This window comes from Galeopterus variegatus, unplaced genomic scaffold, assembly GCF_000696425.1.
Source record: "Galeopterus variegatus unplaced genomic scaffold, G_variegatus-3.0.2 Scaffold4182, whole genome shotgun sequence".
Taxonomy (NCBI): domain Eukaryota; kingdom Metazoa; phylum Chordata; class Mammalia; order Dermoptera; family Cynocephalidae; genus Galeopterus; species Galeopterus variegatus.
The window spans coordinates 158,514-180,666 of record NW_007730293.1 but is presented as its reverse complement, the minus strand read 5'-3'; the positions used below and the strand labels follow the sequence as shown (position 1 = coordinate 180,666).

The following is a 22,153-nucleotide window of genomic DNA, read 5'->3' as shown; positions in this document are numbered from 1 at the left end:
AAAAAGCAGAATTGTTGGAAGCAAGGATAAATGTCCTGGAGGACGACATGCAGCAACTGACTGCTCCTGCCTCTCACACCAGGGAAGATGACCAACCCAGTGGTGAGTTGGGGAAAACCATGTGTCTCTAGGCATGACCTGTTGTGCATGAAAAATTGAGACAGTAAAGCAGCAGAAACAGGGAGAGCCTAGGGGTGGATGATGTAACGTGCTTTAGAGATGATGTAGTAAATGCATGTTGCATTTGTCTGAAGGCAAAAGGCTTGGAGGGTGCCACTTAAACCTGATGGCCAGCTGGGTGCCATATAAACCTGAGAAGAGTGCCACATGCAGATGGGCAGATGACCCAAGGACAGGTGCCCCTGCAGAATTTCAAGTATGTTTTCACCTGGTGAAAAGGTGGAAAAGTTAGTCTCTGTTACTACATGCCTGTCTTGCCTGTCTCGATGGCAGTGGTTACAGGAGAGCCACAGATATGCACAGGGGCAGGGCAGCCACTCCTTGATGGACTGAGTGAATGCAGCTGTGGGCAAATGCTGCAGACCTGCCCGAGACTGTGAGTGAATAGCCGGTGTAAGCTGAGCTGATTCAAGTAATTCAGGAGCCAGGGATGGGGCAGCTAGATGCTAAGAACCAGGACAATGGGAAAAAAGCCCTAAAGGCATTTGAGAAATCTGGAAGGGTTCCCAACCCATCACAGACCCTGAGGCCTAGGAGAACTGAGTTGTCCCAGAGGACAGACCTGGGGCACTGCTGCCCTCGGCAAACTGCTCCCCACATCCCCACCGCTCTTGCTGGAGCAATTCCTGTCTCAGCACCTCTGAAGAGCAAAAGCCGAAAACCGTGGTGGTATTCATGTTGTGTTAAGTTTGCAGGCCAGCAGTATGTGAGAGCAGTGGAGGCATGGCAGCCTCCACCTAGATTTTGGAAGATGTATGAAAAAGCTGGGGGACTCAGGTGGAGACCTGCTGCAGGGGTGGAGCTGCTGCAGAGGTCCTCTACTAGAACAACATGGAGCAGAAAAATGGGGTTGGAGCCCCTCAGAGAACCCCCACTGAGGAAATGTCTAGTGGAGCCAGGATGGTGGGTCTGCCATCAGGAGCCCAGAACTGTGGGGCTGCTGGCAATGTGCAGCATCAGCCTGGAAAAGCCACAGGCACTGGGCAGCTCAATGGGCTGCACTTGGCAGAGCTGTAAGAGCGAGGTTGCCCAACGCTTTAGGGGTCTAGGTGCCCCAGTGTGCTTAAAGTTTACCCTGTTTGGGTTTTGGATTTGTTTGGGGACTGTTTTTCCTTTCTATTCCTCCCTTCTGGAATGGGAATGTGCACCCAATGTCTGTCCCACTGTATCTTGGAAGTAGATAAACTTGTTTTTTGACTCTTTATGGGTTCACGACTGAAAGGAGTTTTGCCTTTTGGTCTCAGATAAGACTTTGGACTTTTGAGTTGGTGCTGCGACAAGCTAAAGAGTTTTGGGACTGGGATGGAATGTGTAATATGTGAATGTAAGGGTCGTTTATCCTCGCTAAGGGAACATTGGGGAATATTCTGAACGTATAGATTGTACAGGGAGAGACCCTGAAGGGGTGGATGGTTGGGAAAATAGAATAATTTAATCAGGCCCCCTCACCTCGGGGCAGGTTGGGGGTGGTGCGGTGCATTCTTTGTGAATATGTTGTGTGTGGGTGGAGTTAGTGAGCATGGGTGGCGCCACCACTTTGGCTGGCGTTTACTGCCTTAGGTGGCCACTGCACCAAGAGGCCATGCTTTCCAACCTATGGCTTCCAAGGACCTGTTTGCCGGTTACCTAGCTCACAGACCTGCGTGAGGGTCACTTTCACCCTCCCTCTATAGGAAACGGCTGTGTACCAGAAGTGAGGCCAAAAGTAGTTTCACATTCCTGAACTGAAGCTCTTTGGGGAGGTCAGCCCCTTATCCCATTTATTCTATTTTAGTCACAATTCAAATGTGCTTAATTATCTAGTTAATTGCTTAGTTCACTTATTAAAAAGCACACAATTAGCAAAGGGGGAGTGGAAAGAATGCTGGTGGAGACAGGTAAACTGAGGGTCAAGTGTAAGGGGGGAGAAGGCTATGATCTGGATTCATAGCAGCCCCAGGCCACTCACTACTGATGTGCACTCTGCTGACCCTTAAATCAGCAAGAAAAGGCTTAATGGCGTTCAGTGTGTGCTGTTTCAGAAGACAGATATGCATGAAAAATAACTTGCAAAATGACATAAAAATGATCTCAAACAGGTTTTAAATATAGGAATATATAGATCAAAATACTGGCAGATATACAGTTGATAGTAAGTGTCTGTGGGTGGCAGGATCACAGGTGCTGTTTTCTTTTTTAGAGATTGTTTTTGTGTATTTTGTAAATTTGATACTGAGCATCCTTACTTTTCATGTAGTTAAAAAATACTTTAGGCATTCAGAATGGTTCTTGTTCACCTCCATCTTGAATAATTTTTCTCACATTTTGCTTTTGTCTTCATTAAAATTGATCAAATACTTTTATTTTTTTCTGTGGCGGCTGACTGGTACAGGGAACGAACGCTGGACCTTGGTGTTATCAGCACCATGCTCTAACCAACTGAGCCAACCAGCTATCCAGTACTTTTTATTATAATGTCTGTTTGAAAAGTCCTACTTGTTACGTATGTTGACTCTCATGTATGGCAATTTCCTTATGTGTTTCGGGAGTTGTACTTGTGGGCTTTAGCTGTGACACTCCTGAGTGGTCTTTGTTGCATGTTGTCCCCCCAGAGAGGTTTTGTTTAGCTCTCTGCCTGGGGCTGCAGCGCTCCCACCATCCTGGGACCACTTTTCATGTTAGCTTTTTGGCTTTGGAGGATTGTTGTGGTTACAGATTTTAACGGGAGACTTCTTACTGCTGGGGCCCAGGCCCGGCTTCCTTGTCAAGTTCCTCTATAGGTGGACGGGTGTTTTTCTAGTCTGTTCTTCACCTGGAGGTGCGCTCCTTCGGGGATCTTGACTTCTCAATTCTCAGTTGAGAAGCTGTGCCGATTCTAATTCCTACCTTGTGCGGGTGTCTCATCTCCTAGCCCTGTATGTGCGTTTAATCCTAAATCACCAAGAACAGCAACAACCCAGGACTGTAGGCGTAATAACTCCTGCAAGGTGGTGGTAGTTTACTTGTCTTTGCAGGTAAGAAAACCTAGAGAAAGTGAATAACTAGTTCTAGGTCACACCTCTCACAAGTGGAAGAAGCAAACGTGGGACCACAAGATGCCCAAGCCCCATCCTTTTTCCTTTCTTTGTGGTATATGTGAAACAGAGATCTTCCCATACAAATTGCTTAACATAAACATTGGCACTTGGGTCAGAATAGGTTCTAGATAGCTGTTATATTTACTTACTTGGAAAGCTTTGCCTTCCCACAATGCCAGGTTTGCTCTGCTCATTTTATCTTACTTCTGATGAGTGTAAACTGATTTTGACTAATAGGTTATTTTAGAAAAGTTTAACTCATTTTAGTTCATTACTTCAGGTAAGCCTGGAGTAAATAATTTATGTCTCCTTCTTTTAACTCTGTCATGTGTCACGAAGAGGTACTTATAAAAAATACATTTACTGATGCCTTTCCAGCTCACCTCCTTAATCCTCACGGAGGGCAGTGTGAGAGCGTGTACACGTGTATGTGTGTGCATATGTAATGTGTGCGCATGTGTAATGTGTGCGCGTGTAATGTGTGTGTGTGTGTGTTGGGAGGTAGAGGTATAAGGGCAAGGAGAGGAGAGAGAGTAAAGAGCTGGAGAGTGAAGTTCTCGAGCTGTTTCGTGACACCATGTGACTTGCGGTGGAGGGAAGAAATGGCACTTGGAGCTGTTTGGTCACTCTGGCTCGGTGAAGCCCTGTCGAGGGCGTATGGACTTTCAGTGATGGGGCGTCCTCTCCACCCTCCCCAGTGGTACAAGCATGGCACGTGTGTTCCCATTTCTTCTCTCTTGTCTTGGCTTTGCTCTGGCCCTGGCTCTGCTGGGGTCAGTGACTCTCAGAGTTGTTGGAGGGCTTTCATCTCTGCCTGGAGCCTAGAAGAAGTACTACTCTGTTGGAATGTCCGGGTTAGGCTTTTCCAGGGGCTATGAATGTCATTTGATTTCACCTGGGTAAAAAGCAAACTCCCTCTAAGTCTTTGTCTTTGTCATCAGCAGTTCTTCAAACTGGGTCTTCTATCCGTGTTTCACAACCTCAGAAAACCAGCAGGATGGCTGCAAACAAGAGTAAGAGCCAGAGCTCCTTGGCCCTTCACAAGGTGATCATGGTTGGCAGTGGAGGGGTTGGCAAGTCGGCCCTGACTCTTCAGTTCATGTATGACGAGGTAAGACACCAGGTACAGACTGCCTTCATGATTGCATTTGCTGTGGCTATGTCCCTGCTCCAGCTGTGTTTCTATGCCTGTCCCCCCCGTATGCATAGGGGTTCATGGAGCCAATCCATGTTAAGGTGGTTTCTGAATAGCTTGCTGGGGGTTGTCTAACCAGCATAAGATCTGTATTGCTGATTGTAGGTAAGTAATTTCAACTCTGGCAGGGATGTGAGGGGTCTCTGCTCACATTATTTCCATTATTATACTTTGAGCTTTCTGACCGGAGCAAGGGAGGATAGAGGGGCCTTTGTACAGGTATTTCTAAAGAACATGTCAGACATTTAGCATTGTGACTAGTCAATTTTGGGAGAGAGTGAAAGGGGAGCTGAGTTATCATGATAACTTAATCTTTTCCCAAGTGATAGATATCAGGTTCTCTCTGGTTCGCCCATGCAGAAGGTAAAGCTTTTGCCATGCTTGCCCAAAACTGACATCACATAATGTGGATAACGCGACTGGTGTTGAGTCCAGTGACAACACAGCTTTGATTCCTGTGACAACAAATTTCCTTGCTTGATGGCCATTTGCTGATACTGCAGGCAGGAGAGTGCTCAGAGTGGAGCTTAAACTTAGGCCTCTCACTGCATTGCAGCCACACAGATACGCGCTTTATGGAACTTGCGAAAGGTATCGTAACTGCAGTCGGTTGAGATCACTATCACTTTTCACTAGCCTTTCCCTCTGTCCCACTTTCTCTTATGTTGGGTGTTTTTGAGGTGGCATGGGCATTTTTGGCATCTAGCCTAAGGGCAGTTGAATTAGGGACAGGGTTAGTAGGGGGATGGTGGTACCTATTCATATAGTTTGCAGTCCCTTTATTGTATAGTTAAGTTATGGTTAGCTGTAGGAATATTCTTACCACCCGCTGTGCTGACTCGGTGGCATTATGATGTGAGGTGTAGGGCTGGGGTGGATCCTGGTATGAACGTGTCCTATGGCACCTGACACTGCAAATGTGTGGGCAGTGGAGGAGAAACAAGGGTTGAAACTTATGGAGCCAGATATTGGTCCAGAAAGTTCTTCCAGATCTTACAGCTTCTTACAAAGAAGTCTGGCCAGTTTCTTAAATTTGACAGTAGTCTTAAAACTTTCATTACTAGTAATATCATATAGTTGTGAAGCTGAAAAAACATTTTTGAACTATCAATGCAAAGAGAAATTTCCATCTACTATGATAGAGGAAAGACTAAATTATTTTTTATTCTCTATGGGAAATAATTCAAAACAATTGGCATATGACAAGATAACGAGTATATAGCAAACAAAAAAAAGAAGTAGAGGGTGTGCTAGAGGTATGTCAGGCAGTTAATTAATAAAACTATTGTGTTATTTTGCTGGATTTTGTGATGTCAGTGGTATTAGTATTAATTTTCTATTGCTGTGTAACAAATGACCACAAATTTAGCAGATTAAAACAAAATACATTTATTGGGGCGGGCCGGTTAGCTCTGTTGGTTAGAGTGAGGTGTTGGTAACACTAAGGTCAAGGGCTGGCCAGCCACCAAAAATAAAACATAACAAAAGCAACATATTATCTCATAGTTTGCACAGGTGAGAAGTTAGAGCATGGCTTAGCTAGGTCCTCTGTTCAGGGTCCCACAGTGCTCCAGTTGAGGTGTCAGTGATGGCTGTGATCCCATCTGAGGCTCAGGGTTCTCTTCCAAGCTCCCTGGTGGCAGAGTTCAGTTCCTTGTGGATGTAGGTCATGGGCCCTCAGCTTCTACAGGGCTCCTGCACTTTCTTGCCACATGGCCCTCTCCATAGGTGGTTCATACCATGGCAGCTTATTCCTTCAAGGCCAGCAGGAGAGGCTCCAGTCTCCAGTCAGCTAAGACAGAGTCTGGTATAAAGAAATGGAATCATGAGAGTAATCCTGCATTGCTGCTATATTCTGTTAGTTCAAAGCCAGTCCCAGGTCTGTCTGCATTCGAGAGGAGGGCAGTATCCAACCGCCTGGCTTGCTTGCTGAGGGTCATCCAAGGGACAGTGTGTTCATCACAGTATTTATGTCTTTAAAACTTTATAATGGATTATGCTTTCTTTTCTCATTCTAGATAAATATTCATTTTTGTATCTAATATTATATGTTTAACTTTGTATTCTTAAGGAGGGGCCCCCAAAATGAATAAGCTTCAAACCGAAACGTGGATCTCCTGGGTCATACTACCCTATGTCTTATAATGAGAAGCTTTTATATTTGGTGCCTCCTTTTTAAAAAAAATCTCATACTCAGAGCCAAAGTGAGTATCTCTAGCGTAACCTGCTGAATTTACTCAAAACGTTTTTGCATAAAAAAAGAGAGGCAAGTTGAGAAGTCTGTTCTGGGAATCTTTTTTGTTTGTTTCTGAGTTTTCATTTTCTTTTGCTTATTAACTTGTGATTTGCTTACTAAAATTTCCTTGTTTTTCTTCCATAACAGAGCTTGGGGAAAAGAGAGTGAAGAGGGTACTAGGTTTAGGGAGATGGATTGAGAGAAGTAGTTGTTAACAGAGGCAGAGGAGGGAGATTTTGTCTCCCCAGGGAATATTTGACAATGTCTGGGGATATTTCTGGTTGTCACACTGCGAGGAGGGCACCATTAGCATCTAGTGATAGAAGCCAGGGATGCTGCTAAACATCCTGCACCCCACAAGACAGGCCCACAACAAAGAATCATCCAGAATAGAATATCGATAGCAGTGTTGCTGAGAAACCCTCAATTAGAAGCAGAGCTGTAACCAATCAGAAGAGGGAAGATTTCCCTCCAGTGTAGGTGACTGAGAGGCCCCAGGATGCCAGATCCAAGAGCAAGTTCAGATACAGAGCCCAACTCTACTCTGGGACTCCGTTCTGCTCAGTAGTGCTGCCGACACCATAGGAGATGAGGACAGCCTGTTCTGGATGGTTCATTTTTGCTCTGTGTGTGTGTGTGTGTGTGTTTGTGTGTGTGTGTGTGTGTGACAGGAGGGAGGGGAAAAGATGCATGCAGAAGAGTCAAGAATGTTTTCTCTTCTTCCTAGTTTCTTCACAAGAAATAGGAAAGCTGTGCTTGACCTTAGTCTATTTTTCTCATGGGCTAACGTATTCGAGGATTGAAAAGCAGCAGTTGTTGAAGAAATAGTAAAATAAAATGACGGCAAGGAAAGAATGGAAATGAAATGATGTGTGTTTGGGAGAGTATTTAATTTATTTTCTAAAACACTGCTGTCTAATAGAACTTTCTCCGGTTAGGAAAATGTTCTATAGACTGTTCAGTAAGTGTGGCTATTGTGCACTTGAAATGTGGCTACTGTGTTGGACAGGATATTTTAGAATCATAACCTGTTTAATAACTTTAACTTACTTACTAAAGGTTTCTTATTTTTCTTTTGTAAGAGAGGCTGGGGAAAAGAGGGTGAGGAGGGAAATTAGGATTAGCAAGATAGGATTAGAATTACACGTGGCTATTGAACACTTGAAATGTGGCCAGTGGCTATTATAGTGGACCAGGATAGTTCTAGAATCATAATTTTGGAGCTCGAAGAGACCTTGGCAGCAATTTCCAAACCTAACTGATCATAGAATCTCCTAGGTAACCTTTTTAAAAAATACCTCCTCAATAACATTTCTGGAGTTGAGAACTGGGACTCTTTATTTTTGTGACACTCTCCTGGTGGTTCTGGCATGTGGCCAGGTATGGTAACTCCTGCCTGAGAGATCTATTCAAACCTGATTTCATAGCAGAGGAAACTGAGTCTTATACTCCGGGATGCTGGTTGCCTAAAGTCTTGTGGGCCAAACTCTTTGTTCGTGGTCCAATGCTTACCCTTAGGTTAAAATTTGCTTTAGCTTATATGATGGACTTTTCATGAAAATTGCATTGTGGAAGGAGTCACAGTCCCAGGAGTTTTTATTCTTTTCTAAGTTCTGACTTTGAGAAAAATTGGAGGGAACTGCCAGTGCCATGGCAATTGGAGATTTTAACCTTTTTATCCTTGGCCTAACATACTTGAAGACTTTTATTATTTTTTTTCTGGGAAAGTGAGATTGGGGATGGGGGAGGCTTCATCAGCAGCTACTTGAGACTTTCAGTCTATGGCAGAGTCACCTTAAACACGGCTCAGTAAGAAGGGGTCAGGGTGAAGTTTTGCTTAGGCCTGTGTGTCTTGAGCATCTGAAAATGAATCACATGTCGCCCTGCAAGGCCAGTAGAGACTAAGAATGGTTGATCTTAAAGGATGCAAAGACTTTGGTAATTTTGTATTTCTAGCTGAAAAATATAAACATTAGGGTTGTAATGGAAGTGTCTATTCAGATCTTTTACCTATTTTTTAATTGGGTTGTCTTTTTGTTTAGTTTTAAGAGTTCTTCATATATTCTGGATATAAGTCCCTTATTAGATGTATGGTTACAAATACACTCTCCCATTCTAATAATAAAAGTGTTCTAATAATAAGCACATTTTTCACTTAGGGCAGAGGTATGTGGGCATATCAGGACATTCTGACTTCTATCGGAATCAATGGAACACTGGCTGATTTTACTCTTGGCAGCTCAGAAATACGCAGTTGAGATGATTTATGGTAGAATTCAGAGATTTTCAGGGGTGGTGGTGTTTTGGGAGGAAGGCTTTTTTGGGTCATGTATTTGTTTCTTTGAAAAGGAATTAGAAGAATACTGTTGTGAAGCATAGGCAAGTTTTCACATTTTCTCTATTTGAAGATAATTTATTAGTGCACATTTAAGGGAACCTAATACTAAACATGTCATAGTATTTTTATTTTTAGATTTAAAATCATTCAAATTAGTAGCTGTCAATTGTATGAGGCTCTTTTTTTTTTTTTTTTTTTTCCTTTTTGTCTTTTTTCGTGACCGGCAACAGATCGCAACCCTCAGTGTCGCGCCCGTACCGGACCGGGACTGGCAACGGGATCGCAACCCTCGGTGTTGCGCCCATACCTCGCTCAGCCAGTGAGCAGCCGGTCTGTATGTGGGATCCAAACCCTTTTCGCCGCACTCCCAAGCGGCGCACTGTAGCAGTGCGCCACCGGGCCGGCCCTATGAGGCTCTTTTTAATAGAATTCCTCAAACAACCCTTAAGTTTATATTGATATTTTTTATTTTTATTTATTTTTATTATTTTTAAAAAGATGACCGGTAAGGGGATCTTTACCCTTGACTTGGTGTTGTCAGCACCACGCTCTCCCAAGTGAGCTAACTGGCCATCCCTATATAGGGATCTGAACCCGTGGCCTTGGTGTTATTAGCACCACACTCTCCCAAATGAGCCATGGGCCGGCCCAATATATCGATATTTTTTCAATTCAATTTTTAAAATACAAATAAGTTAAATTACAGCTTTATTAAGTTATAATTCATATACATGAAATTCACTCTTTTAAAGTGTACAATTCGGGGTTTTTTATGTATATTCATACAGATATGAAAACCATCACCATTTTCTAATTTTTAGATCATTTTTATCACTCAAAAAAAAAAGCAATAATCAGTTGGTTAGAGCGTGGTATTATAACAAGGTCAAGAGGTCGGATCCCCGTACTGGCTAGCCATGTGTTGGCAGCCATTCCCCATTACTTCTTCCCCTGTCTCACCACTGGTTCTGGTAACCACTTTCTGTTGCTATGGATTTGCTTACTTTGGACATTTCATTTAAATGGAAATATCCCACGTGTGGTCTTTATGTCTGGTCTCTTTCACTTAGCACAGCGTTTTGAAAGTTCATGCATAGTGCAGCTATATCAGCACTTCATTCCTTTTTCAAAAAATTGAGATATAATTCACATACCATAACCCGTGGCTCACTCAGGAGAGTGTAGTGCTGATAACAGCAAGGCCACAGGTTCGGATCCCATATAGGGATGGCTGGTTAGCTTACTGGGTGAGCGTGGTGCTGACAACACCAAGTCAAGGGTTAAGATCACCTCACTCGTCATCTTTATAAAAAAAAAAATTGTCCCTTTAATGTGTATAATGCAGTGGTTTTAGTACAGTCATAAGTTTGTACAACTAATTCAAGAATATTTTCATCACGCAAAAAGAAACCCCATACCGATTAGCAGTCACTTCCCTCAGTCCTTCCCCTCAGTGCAGGGAACCATGAATCTACTTTGTGTCTCCAGGGATTTCTCTATTCTGGACATTTTATGTAAATAGGCTCATACAATATGTGGCCTTCTGTGTCTGGCTTCTTTTCCTTACCATAATCTGTCAGGGTTCATATATATTGTAGCATGAATTGGTACTTCATTCCTTTTTATGAATGAGTAACATACCGTTGTCTGGATATGCCACATTTTGTCTCTCCACTCACCAACTGATGGACATTTGGGTTTCTGCTTTTTGGCTATTATGAATAATGTTGCTATGAATATTGTGTACAAGTTTTGGGGTAGACATATGTCTTAAATTCTCCTGGGTATATACCTAGGCATGAAATTGTTGGGGCATATGGTAACTCTGTATAACTCTTTGAGGAACAACAAAACTCTTTTCTACCAGAGCTGCACCATTTTACAGTCCTACCACCAATATATGAGGGTGCGAATTTCTCCACATCCTTGTCAACACTTGTTACTGTCCATCTTTTTGATTATAGCCACCCTGGTGGTAGTGAAGTGGGATCTCATTGTGGTTTTGATTTGCATTTCCCTAATGACCAGTGATGCTGAGCATCTTTTCATGGGCTTATTGGCCATTTTTGTATATCTTCTTTGGAGAGGTGTCTATTCAGATCCTTTATCTATTTTTTAATTGGGTAATTTGTCTTTATTTTTAGTTTTAAGAGTTCTTTATGCATTCTGGATACAAGTCCCTTATTAGACATGTTTACAAATATACTCTCCCATTCTCTGGGTTGTCTTTTCATTTTCTTGATGGTGTTCTTTGAAGCATGAAAGTTTTTAATTTCGGTGCAATGTAATTTATCTATTTTCTGTTTGTTGAGCGTGTACTTTTGGGTTCATATCTAAGAATCCATTGCTAAATCCAAGGTCATGAAATGAAGGTTTATGCTTGTCTTTTCTCCTAAGATTTTATAGTTTTATCTCCTAAATTTAGGTCTTTGACCCATTTTGAATTAATTTTTGCATGTGGTATGAAGTAGGGGTTCAACTTCATTCTTTTGAATATGGATATCCAGTTGTACCAGCAACAGTTCAATTTTAATTGTATATTGTCATTAATTTACTTTTTCTGAATTTCTTGATTTCTAGCTTCATTAAGATTACTTATTTGATATATAACATAATATAAAGAAAGTAGCTTTAAAGTACTAATATTATTATTATTAAATAATATAACCGCTGAAAGAAGTTCAGCATTTCTTTGAAATGTTTTGTTCTGAGCCTTTTTAAGTGGGATGCATTCTACCAAAATACTTTGTTCTAAGGTCTTTTGAATTAGGCTGGCCGGTTAGCTCATTTGGTTAGAGCATAGCCTTTTAACACCAAGGTCACAAGTTCAGATCCCTGTACCTGCCAGCTGCCAAAATAAAAAAAACCAAAACAAAACAAATAAAGTCTTCTGAATTAATTAAATTATTTTTCTATGTGGCTTCATTACCAATTTAATATTCAGTTAGGCTCATTTGTTTCAGTATTTCTAACAGTTTTAAGTTTGTTTTGTTTGTCCTTCCAGGGTGTTCTTTTGGCAGGTACATAATACACATATATATATATTTATATATATATATAAAATGTATATTTAAAACTTATTCTTTACTCTCCCTACTTTCCTTATGCAAAAGCAATAATCAGTTGGTCAGAGCGTGGTATTATAAAAAGGAGATCTCTACATATCTGTACATATATTCTGGAGATCTCTACATATCTGTATGTCATTATCTTCCTCATTTTTTTGTTTTTTTTTGTCTTTTGTCTTTTTCCGTGTCCGGCAACGGATCGCAACCCTCAGTGTCGCCCCCGTACCGGACCGGGGACCGGCAACGGGATTGCAACCCTCGGTGTTGCTCCCGCGCCTCGCTCAGCCAGTGAGCGGGAACCGGTCTGTATGTGGGATCCGAACCCTCGGGCGGGAGCGCCGCCGCGCTTCCCAAGCGGCGCACTTATCCAGTGCGCCACCGGGCCAGCCCCTATCTTCCTCATTTTTTTGTTTTTTTTTGTCTTTTGTCTTTTTCCGTGTCCGGCAACGGATCGCAACCCTCAGTGTCGCCCCCGTACCGGACCGGGGACCGGCAACGGGATTGCAACCCTCGGTGTTGCTCCCGCGCCTCGCTCAGCCAGTGAGCGGGAACCGGTCTGTATGTGGGATCCGAACCCTCGGGCGGGAGCGCCGCCGCGCTTCCCAAGCGGCGCACTTATCCAGTGCGCCACCGGGCCAGCCCCTATCTTCCTCATTTTTTGTAATAGCGTAGCATTCCATTATGTGAATCCCCATTGCTGAGCATTTGGGAGGTGTTTAATCTTTTGCTATTACACACAGTGTCAGTTACCTTGTGTGTTCTTGTGTAGGTGTTTCTGTAGATTAGATTCCTAGAAGCAGGATGGCTGGGACAGAGGTTAAGCGCTTCTCTCATTTTATCAGATGTTACCAAATTTCTCTCCGTAGGGGTTATCCTATTCCCTACTCCCAACAGCAGTGTACAGAGTGCCTTTTCTCGGAGTACGTTGTCAGACTTTTGGATTTTTGCCAGTCTGGTAGGTGAAAATAGTGTCTCAATGTAGTTTTAATTTTAATTTTCTGTATTAGTGAGGATGAACACATCTTTGCATTTTTAGCATCATGTGTATTTATGTTTCTATGAATTATTTATGTCTGCTGCCTACTTTTCCCATTGGATTATTGACCTTCCCCCCCCCCCCCCCCCCCGTTTCTAGGAACTCTTTATATATTAGAGATTAGCTCTTTGTAATATGTGTTCAGATATTTTTTCTCTGTCATTTGTCTTTGTTCATTATATTATGCCATACAGAAGGTTTTTTTATTTTTTTATGTAGTATTCAATTTTTTTTTTTACATGGCTTCTGGATTTTGAATCATAGTTAAGAAGGCCTTTCCTACTTCAAAGCAGTAGAAGTATTTCACCCACATTTTCTTCTAATACTTCAGTGGTTTTATTTTTTACATTTAATCTTTGACCCATTTGGAGTTTATCATGCTATATAGTTATTTAAGCCTTTTGTCAAACTACTTTTCAGATGAGTTTTATACTTCTATTGATTATGAATAGGAACTCCTGTTTCTTGCCCTCCTTTCCTGTGTTTGTATTATAATTTTGTACTGACTATAATATTGTCAAGTGTTCTGCTCTGTGCCTGGTTTCCTAATCTGTAAAATGGGGATATCTGTCCTGATTGTTTAAAAGCAAAATAAAAAATGGTAGAACTGAGAGCTATAGGGAACTGAAGTGTTACATAAAGTGTTATTTTCATTTTATAGTTCCTTATACATAGTGTGATATAGGCACTCAAATACTCAATTGAATGTAGGCAAACTACCCATTTATCAAATTTTATGTTTTGGCAGATTTTAAAACTTAAGAATTTTTGTTAATTACTTACAACTTCGTTAATTACTGGTAATGTTTATTTCCTCAGTTTGTAGAAGACTATGAACCTACCAAAGCTGACAGTTACAGAAAGAAAGTGGTTCTTGATGGAGAGGAGGTCCAGATAGATATTCTGGACACTGCTGGACAGGAGGACTATGCAGCCATTCGAGACAACTACTTTCGGAGTGGGGAAGGTTTTCTGCTAGTGTTCTCAATTACAGAACACGAATCCTTCACAGCGACTGCTGAATTCAGGTGTGTTTGAAATGGAAAAACTGAAGCTCCAGGAGGCTTTTTGCCTTCCTTTCTCATATGTTTTAGGCTTAGAAGGGAATTTGGGGCTGAGCATAGTGGTATAGGGCTGAGCTTGTTATTAGGAAAAATTTTGTCTAAAGAATTTTCTGGGTCTTTCTGGATCTTGGCACATGAATGTAATCTCTTTGAGCTTCCCTGTTTTATGATGTCTAAATATAAATTTTCTTAAAAAGCTTGTTGTCTTTGAAAGAGGATAAAGCAATTCTATATACTCAAGAACCTGTAGTTTTTGCCTGAGAGGCAGTGATTGATAAGAGTTAACTATCTTAATCTTTTTTATAATTTTACTTAAAAAGGTAATAATTTTTATCTATTTTGAGGTTTATGAAACATTGGCAGGAGAGTGAAAGAAGGGAGTCAGAATGACCATTTGCTGCTGCTGTAAAGACGTTCAGCATAGTGGAGGGGAAGGAACTGGCTTTAGAATCAGATAGATCTGGTTTGAATACCTGTTCTGCCACTTACTGGCTTTGTAACCATGGGCAAGTTTACTGAGCATCAGAAATTCTGTTTCTTTTTCTGAAAATGCACTTGTTAGTTGAGAATTGAAATTAAATGATGCAGTAGACTGTGAATTCCATACAGGTAGGAATGGTAGCCACCCGTCCTTGTGTCCCTGGGCCCTCACACAGTGTCAGCCGGTGGTACTTCCACAGTGAGGAGAACATTCACTGTTATACTTTGTTTTAAAATGTGGCAGTTAAAAATGCTTAAGGTCACTTCGTTATAAAGAAATAATGAGGCTTTTAGGCGTATTTCTTATCTCCTGTAACTTTCTCTTTACCCTATATCCTTCCCATTTCTCTTACACAATTATATTTTTCCATCTCTTTTCCTTAAAAACATATCTGTTCAGATGACTTTTTATTTTGTTATAAAGAAATAATGAGGCTTTTAGGCGTATTTCTTATCTCCTGTAACTTTCTCTTTACCCTATATCCTTCCCATTTCTCTTGCACAATTATATTTTTCCATCTCTTTTCCTTAAAAACATATCTGTTCAGATGACTTTTTATTTTAAGAAGCAGATCTAGAGCCTAATAGGGAATTAAAGAGGGAACAAAACAAAAACCAGTAATTTTTTTTTTATTCTTCAGCAAGTTCTGGTCAGAAAGTAAGGTGATCAGCCAAAGGTGGGAATGAGGAGGCTAAATACCCCCCATGATGCAGAAGGAAGCATCAGTGAGCCAGGGGGGCCTCGGAGTGAGCTCAGGCAAAACCCACAGAGCGAGTGGAAGGCAGCAAGGCGGTGCCTGAGTTGTCACGCTTCACAGTTCCCAGTCTTCAAAGAATCGAGTATCACAGTTCTCTGGAAGTATAGTGTATAGTGTGTGTTACGGTGATCAATTAGATGACTAGGACTCATTATGGGAAGTCCTGTTAATTTTTAGACTTTTCAGACATACCTAGAGATTTCTATATTTGAATATAGCCCATGTATTTATAATTGTGTTTGCATCTACATAATCCTGTTCTTATGCCTCGAGGATAAAATAGGACAGACTGTCTTATTTTCTTCCTTGTCCTGAGCATTTTGATTTCCCATAGCTCCATGACTCACCAAGAAGGGAAGTGCTGGGCAGTAGAACTCATCTCCAGAGGATAGACACTGCCGGTTGTCTTATCCCCCCGATCATCAAATGCACACAGAGATAATATTTGTGCACTCTCATAGGGTCAGAGCAGTCTCACCTCATCTTGGAAAAGGGTTTTGGTTGGTATGTGAGAAGAGGGATCCTTAGAGGACAAGAACAGATGAATACCTAAAACAAAAAGAATGAAGGGGAAGTTAGTTCTTCTGACTTGAACTCTGGACTCAGGTAAAAGTCCCAGAGCTGGTGAGGTTTCTCATGTCACTGGAAACAGAAGAGTGGAGGTGGATTATCTGGACCCTTGTGGTTAAACTTAGTCACTTTATGCCTGTTAGCAGTTTTAGAACATAACATTTCTGTAATTATCTTCCAAATGGAAAGGCCCCAACATAGAATGAAATGTTAATATACTCTTATCTTCCTTGAAATTTTCCTAGACCGTATACCGTGGACTGAGATAAATAGGCTTGTCACAAGAGACCAGAACTTGATATTCCCATTTTTTTTTTCCTTTTTATCTTTTTTACTGACCGGTAACGGGATTGCAACCCTCGGTGTCGCGCCCGTACCAGGAACCGGCAACGGGATCACAACCCTCGGTGTTGCGCCCGCACCGCGCTCAGCCAGTGAGCGGGGAACCGGTCTCCACATGGGATCCGAACCCTCCGCGGGAGCGCCGCCGCGCTCCCAAACGGTGCACTCTCCAGTGCGCCACCGGGCCGGCCCGATATTCCCATTTTTGGATCAGTATGTTCATTAACGAGACACTTTTACATGCCCTTGCAAGACTTTGAGCCAGCAAGCTATCAATTTCTATTGTTCATAGTTTATATTGATCACATAATTTATAAATGTATCACGTTCTTTGACCCCTATTCAAATGTAGGATACAAAAAAGCTAAGTAGAGGCAATTTTTAAGCATCTTTTCTTCCTTTTCATTTGTCCTAAAATATTTGATATCTGGTACTTAAATTGACTATAAAGAAATTAAAGAATTATTTTTATTATTGTGAAATGTTAGCTTATATCATAAAAAAAAATAATCAGTGCAGATCTCCACAAAATACATTTTTGAAAGAGACTCTTAAGTAGAAATGTCCCCACTGGACCAAAATAATGGAAGTGAAATATTTAATTTAATTAGTTTACTATTTGGTTTTGATGAATACTTTCAGATAGCTGATATTTTTAGTAGAGGTAAAATGTAATGTTCTGTAGGTAATGGTTTTTTTAGAGATGATGTTTTCGAAGAACATATATCCATCAGCTTTGGACTATTTTCTTTAGTTTTTTTTCACATTGTAGTAGAAAAATAATGGCATTGAAATATGATTACTGCCTAATATATTTGTCCCCATTCTGTTGCCTGCAACATTTATTGTGTCTAAATGGAAACTGTTTAGCAGGGGGAGGTGGCTTGGATACACACATGCAGATCTAATAAACAGAAATTTCGGGCCGGCCCGGTGGCGCACTGCTACAGTGCGCCGATTGTGAAGTGTGGCAGCGCTCCCGCCGAGGGTCTGGATCCCACATACAGACCGGTTCCTGCTCACTGGCTGAGCGAGGTGCGGGAGCAACGCCCAGGGTTGCGATCCTGTTGCCAGTCCCGGTCCGGTATGGGCGCAACACTGAGGGTTGCGATCTGTTGCCGGTCACAAAAAAAGACAAAAAGGGGAAAAAAACCCCAGAAATTTCATAAAACAATACTTACCTTTACTACTTGAGATTCCCTTGCATGTTTTTGTGGAAAAAAAACCCAGAAATTTCATAAAACAATACTTACCTTTACTACTTGAGATTCCCTTGCATGTTTTTGTTCTGTTCTATCCCTTTCTATAATATTCTATTTCACTGAGGGGAAAAAAACAACTGCTGGTTGTGACCCACCAATCTGCTAAGAGGCTGCCACCTTCCATATGAAAAACACTGGATTTCATAGCTTTTACTGTCACCAATAAATTATACCATTTTTTTCTGGAGATTTTTTAAACATTTTATGGAGATACTTCTATTTTAGCTTGATTTTATCTCAGAGATTCACAGGTTTTTCCTTTCCTTTTTGTGCATAAGCATAAATTGGGGACCTGTTGGAATGCAGAATCCTGGGCTCCTAACCAGACATCTACTTCTGTAGGACTGTTGGGCCCAGAAGTCTGCATTTGTAAAGAGCACCCCAGGTGATTCTGATGCAGGCAAACTGAGAACCAGACTTTGAAAACACTTGTCTAGTTTATAATTGCCTGTGGGGAGTGCGTCCCTGGAACATGCCCTAAGTGTAGCTATTTCTTCTTCTGCTTTAGGAAAGCCTTTTATTTAGATGCGTCAACACAATGGGGTTCTTTTCTTGCTCTAGCTTTCTTAGCTGCTGTATTTTTGATGTAACACCTCAGGGAACAGATCCTCCGTGTTAAGGCTGAAGAAGATAAAATTCCATTGCTCGTTGTGGGAAACAAGTCCGACTTAGAGGAGCGGAGGCAGGTGCCCATCGAGGAGGCAAGGAGTAAAGCCGAAGAGTGGGGCGTGCAGTATGTGGAGACATCGGCGAAAACGCGGGCCAACGTGGACAAGGTAGGCACCCGCTCTCCATGTGTTCCTGGAGGATAGCAGAGGGTAGACATCTCACTTGTCTGTTTTTGTGGGAGCCACTTATGGGAACTAGGTGAGGACTGATTTCTCCGGATGTCTAAGCCATTGTAATGAGAAGCACTGGGACCCTGTACTTAAAACAACCCACAGAGTCCTTTTGCTTTGCAATGAAGCTTCATTCGAATATGCTTACCGTTGACACAGTCCTTGGAAGGATGGCAAACTGAGGCCACTGGTTTGTGAAGACTGTGCTAGAAGGACGGACATAATTCCCTGTGCTCTCTTCCACAGCCTGTTGCTCATGAGGAGCAGGGCTGGCAGTGTCACGCTACTTCTTAGAAGGTTGCCCCAAAGGTGGCCTTGAAAGAAACATGGCGCCTCTTGATCTCATTCTCACTGAGTTATTTGTTAGATTTATTCTTTTCACCTTACTGTCCACTGACAGAGCCAAGGTGTTCTGTCTTTATAGTTTAGTCTCTAAACAGTATTTGCCATCAGGATCAACTCGCTGGTATCTCTTTTCTCTCTTATCCCATCCCCAGCTTACTTTCTCATTCAAATCTCTGAAGCTAATGTTAAGACTGAACTTGACAATAATCAATGCTGATAATATGAAAATCCACCTACCAGAGATTGCTATTATTAGGCCTTTTTTTTTTTGTCTTTTTCCGTGTCCGGCAACGGTTCGCAACCCTCAGTGTCGCCCCCATACCGGACCGGGACCAGCAACGGGATCGCAACCCTCGGTGTTGCCCCCGTACCGGACCGGGACCGGGATCGCAACCCTCGGTGTTGCCCCCGCGCCTCGCTCAGCCAGTGAGCGGGAACCGGTCTGTATGTGGGATCCGAACCCTTGACGGGAGCACCGCCGCGCTTCCCAAGCGGTGCACTAGCGCAGTGCGCCACGGGGCCGGCCCTAGGCCTTTTTTTTTTAATTAAAAAATTAAGGTTCAAGGTGGTTGCCACACAGCTGAGACAGATAGCCTTAAAGAGCAGGCTTTGTGCCTTCACCTTGCTCATTAGCACTTACTTCATGACCCATGCTCTTGTAAAGTCTAAATGACATATCACTTCGGCAGCCAAGACAGTGGACATGTCCGCTCTGTGTTATGTAGCATCAGTATCTGAATTCCCCAAATCCCTTCTTCTGTTTCTCTTTATCGTGGAGAAATAATTCTCCTTTGCTTCTTACCTGATGGGGGAGAGATTTTTACCCAAGCTTTACTTTAGCTTGAAGTGATACTGGAAGAATATTGGTATTCAGAATGTTGGTATTAGAAGGGGTTCACTTCAGAAGCACTTTGGCAGCACCTACACCATAACTCTGTTTAGTAGTAGTCTGCAACCAAGTGTGTTCACTTGTCAGTTACGTTCTCTTGTATTGTTATCTCAACTCTTAGGTTTATTCTTGTGCTACTCAAAATCTTTCTTCCTATCAAATTATTTCCTAGCTGTGGAAAACACACAGATGTATGCTTCATTTAAAAAAAATCGGGAAGACTTTCTTGGCATGGAACTGTCAATGTGTATTTTTTGGATGGGATGGGGGGAGTGCGGAGGGGGCTATGCACAGCGGCTTATCATCTCCCACTCCTCCACTGGACCAGCCTGACCTGCCAAACAGGAACCAGCAGAAACTTATGACTGGCAGCATTGTATTCACTTGTAAACAGTTTACATGAAAGATGTGATACGATCAGCCGTGAATAACTCTGTCATCACTTTAAGTTGGACGCATTCCATTACCCTCTTCTTGCCTTTTGCTGTTAGAGCAAAAAGAAAAACCTGTGACATTTGAAGCTTTTCACTGTTGCTGTTATGGGCAAGGTGTTTTTCTGAGAGGCTGGTGAAAAGGGGTGCTTAGGTCAGTCTGATCCAGCTGAGGGGGGTGGGAGGGTCTTTTCTGTGCCTGGAGCTGGTGGTAGATGCATGTGGAGTCCCACACTCCAGAAACTGGATCTTGCTTTTCATCAAGGAGAAGATATGTCTGTGAAAGTGGAAGATAGGAGCTTGTGATTTTATGTGAATGTCCAAAGATAAAAGTCTATGCTCGATCTCACCCTTTGTCTCCATTGTTCTCTGTGAGAGATCTCAGATGTCTCTTTGTAAGAGGCGCATTTTGTCTGCTTGGGTATAATCAGTCCTCTGGTGTGATTGCTGGTAGCAGAGGGCAAAACCCAAACTACTGTGACAAATTATAATCTGTATCTAAACAACACACTGACATTCAAAGGACAAGTCTCATCAATTCTTGATAAAGTTCCTCTTAGCTAACTTCGTAAAGAATGGAGGAGTGATTGTTCCTGAGAATTAGGGCAGGGGGTTCTACATCAGGAGACATGTTGTGGCAGGTCACCCCTCCCTCTGCCCGGGTTCATAGTGCAGGAGCCTTAGTTTGTTTATGCTTTATTCCTTCCTTCTGCCACCCTACCACGTTCCCAGGTGTGCTGTTGTGGAGTTATGCTGGGAAAGCTGTCATGCACAATGATGTTCCAACCTTTATAGGGTCATTGTAAGGACTGAATAAGATATGGAGGTGTATAAAGCACCTAGCAGCCCTTTTCTGCTGTTTGGAAATGCTAGAAAGTCTGATTGCTCAGTGACTCTCAGATGTTTATAAATTTCACAAACTGTTGTTGGTCTGTTCTATGCCAAAATGTGTTTTACTTTTCATCATACTTACCGTAAGAAAAGATTTTATCATTTTGAAACCAGTCGTGGAATGGTAGGAAACAGTGTGGCGATTCTGTCCTTATGGGAACCAGCTGTATGATATGAGCAGAGATGTTTACTTTGTATAAGTAAAATATGTTTTAAAGATTATTTTATTCTTATTTGCTGCTCTAGATCTTTTGTTGTTGTTGGCATGTGGTTTATAAAAATGTTTGGCTTTGCGCTTTAAAATATAACTACATATCCTGCTTACTCGAATAGTTTCATTAAATGGTTAAATAGCCTTTTTTCCCCTACCCTTTTCACCTCTTCCTCCCCACCCCCAGGTGTTCTTTGACTTAATGAGAGAAATCAGAGCAAAGAAGATGTCAGAAAACAAAGACAAGAATGGCAAGAAAAGCAGCAAGAACAAGAAAAGTCTGAAAGAAAGATGTTGCTTGCTATGAATGCCAAGATGGTGGATGACGGCAGTTGCCGCTGAGGACACAGGGCTGGGTTTGTAAAGAGAAGACGGTAGTTCATTTCTTGGTTGTGCTTCCTGCTCTCCCCAGCCTCATTCACGCATACTTCTTTAAATGGGGAAAAATTTTTGTGACTCAATGGCTGGCGGAAGAAATGAGCCCCTGTCCGTGCAGTAGAGCGGCTGCTTGGTCAGGAGGTTTTGGAGTTTCTTCTCTCCTTCCATCTCTGCCTCCCTTCCTCCCTCCCTACCTCCCCGAAGCTTAACTACATATGCAGTGCTATAGATGGGAAAGTCAAATGTTAATTAAAAAGAAAAAGTATTGTCATAGCATCTTATTTTGTTCCTAGATTTATAACATTACCGTCTTCTTGTTTTGAAAGAATAGTGTCTTATTAGGTTTTGGAAGGGTGGGGTGGGGTAAGATTCCCTCCCCTGCCCTTTTATCAGTTTAGCAGTAGTACTAAGAAAAATCCATTAAGCTCTAATGACACTGAAAAATCTGGAGTTTTTTGGATAAATTTCTTGGCAATACCCTGTGGAACTGAAGCATAGCTGAAAAAATGAAATTGAATTGTGCCAAATAGGTCAACACCAAGCTCATAAATACTCCTCACATATGAAAAATGAAAGTCGTGAAT

The 22,153-nt window shown here is 42.0% G+C and overlaps 1 protein-coding gene across 2 annotated transcripts in view; it reads left to right on the top strand.

The window, feature by feature from the left end:
• RALB (v-ral simian leukemia viral oncogene homolog B) overlaps positions 1–21,845 on the top strand; it is a 40,339-nt gene extending 18,494 nt beyond the window's left edge. The window contains exons 2-5 of one of the 2 annotated variants that reach the window (XM_008586943.1): positions 4,181–4,347; positions 13,929–14,137; positions 18,184–18,361; positions 21,379–21,845. In XM_008586943.1, the coding sequence (XP_008585165.1) occupies positions 4,234–4,347; positions 13,929–14,137; positions 18,184–18,361; positions 21,379–21,498 (621 nt within the window). In that variant the 5' untranslated portion in view covers positions 4,181–4,233 and the 3' untranslated portion in view covers positions 21,499–21,845. Of the gene's footprint in view, positions 1–4,177; positions 4,348–13,928; positions 14,138–18,183; positions 18,362–21,378 lie in introns of both variants that reach the window. The other variant, XM_008586944.1, reaches the window with a different exon arrangement.
• Positions 21,846–22,153: the final 308 nt, after the last annotated feature.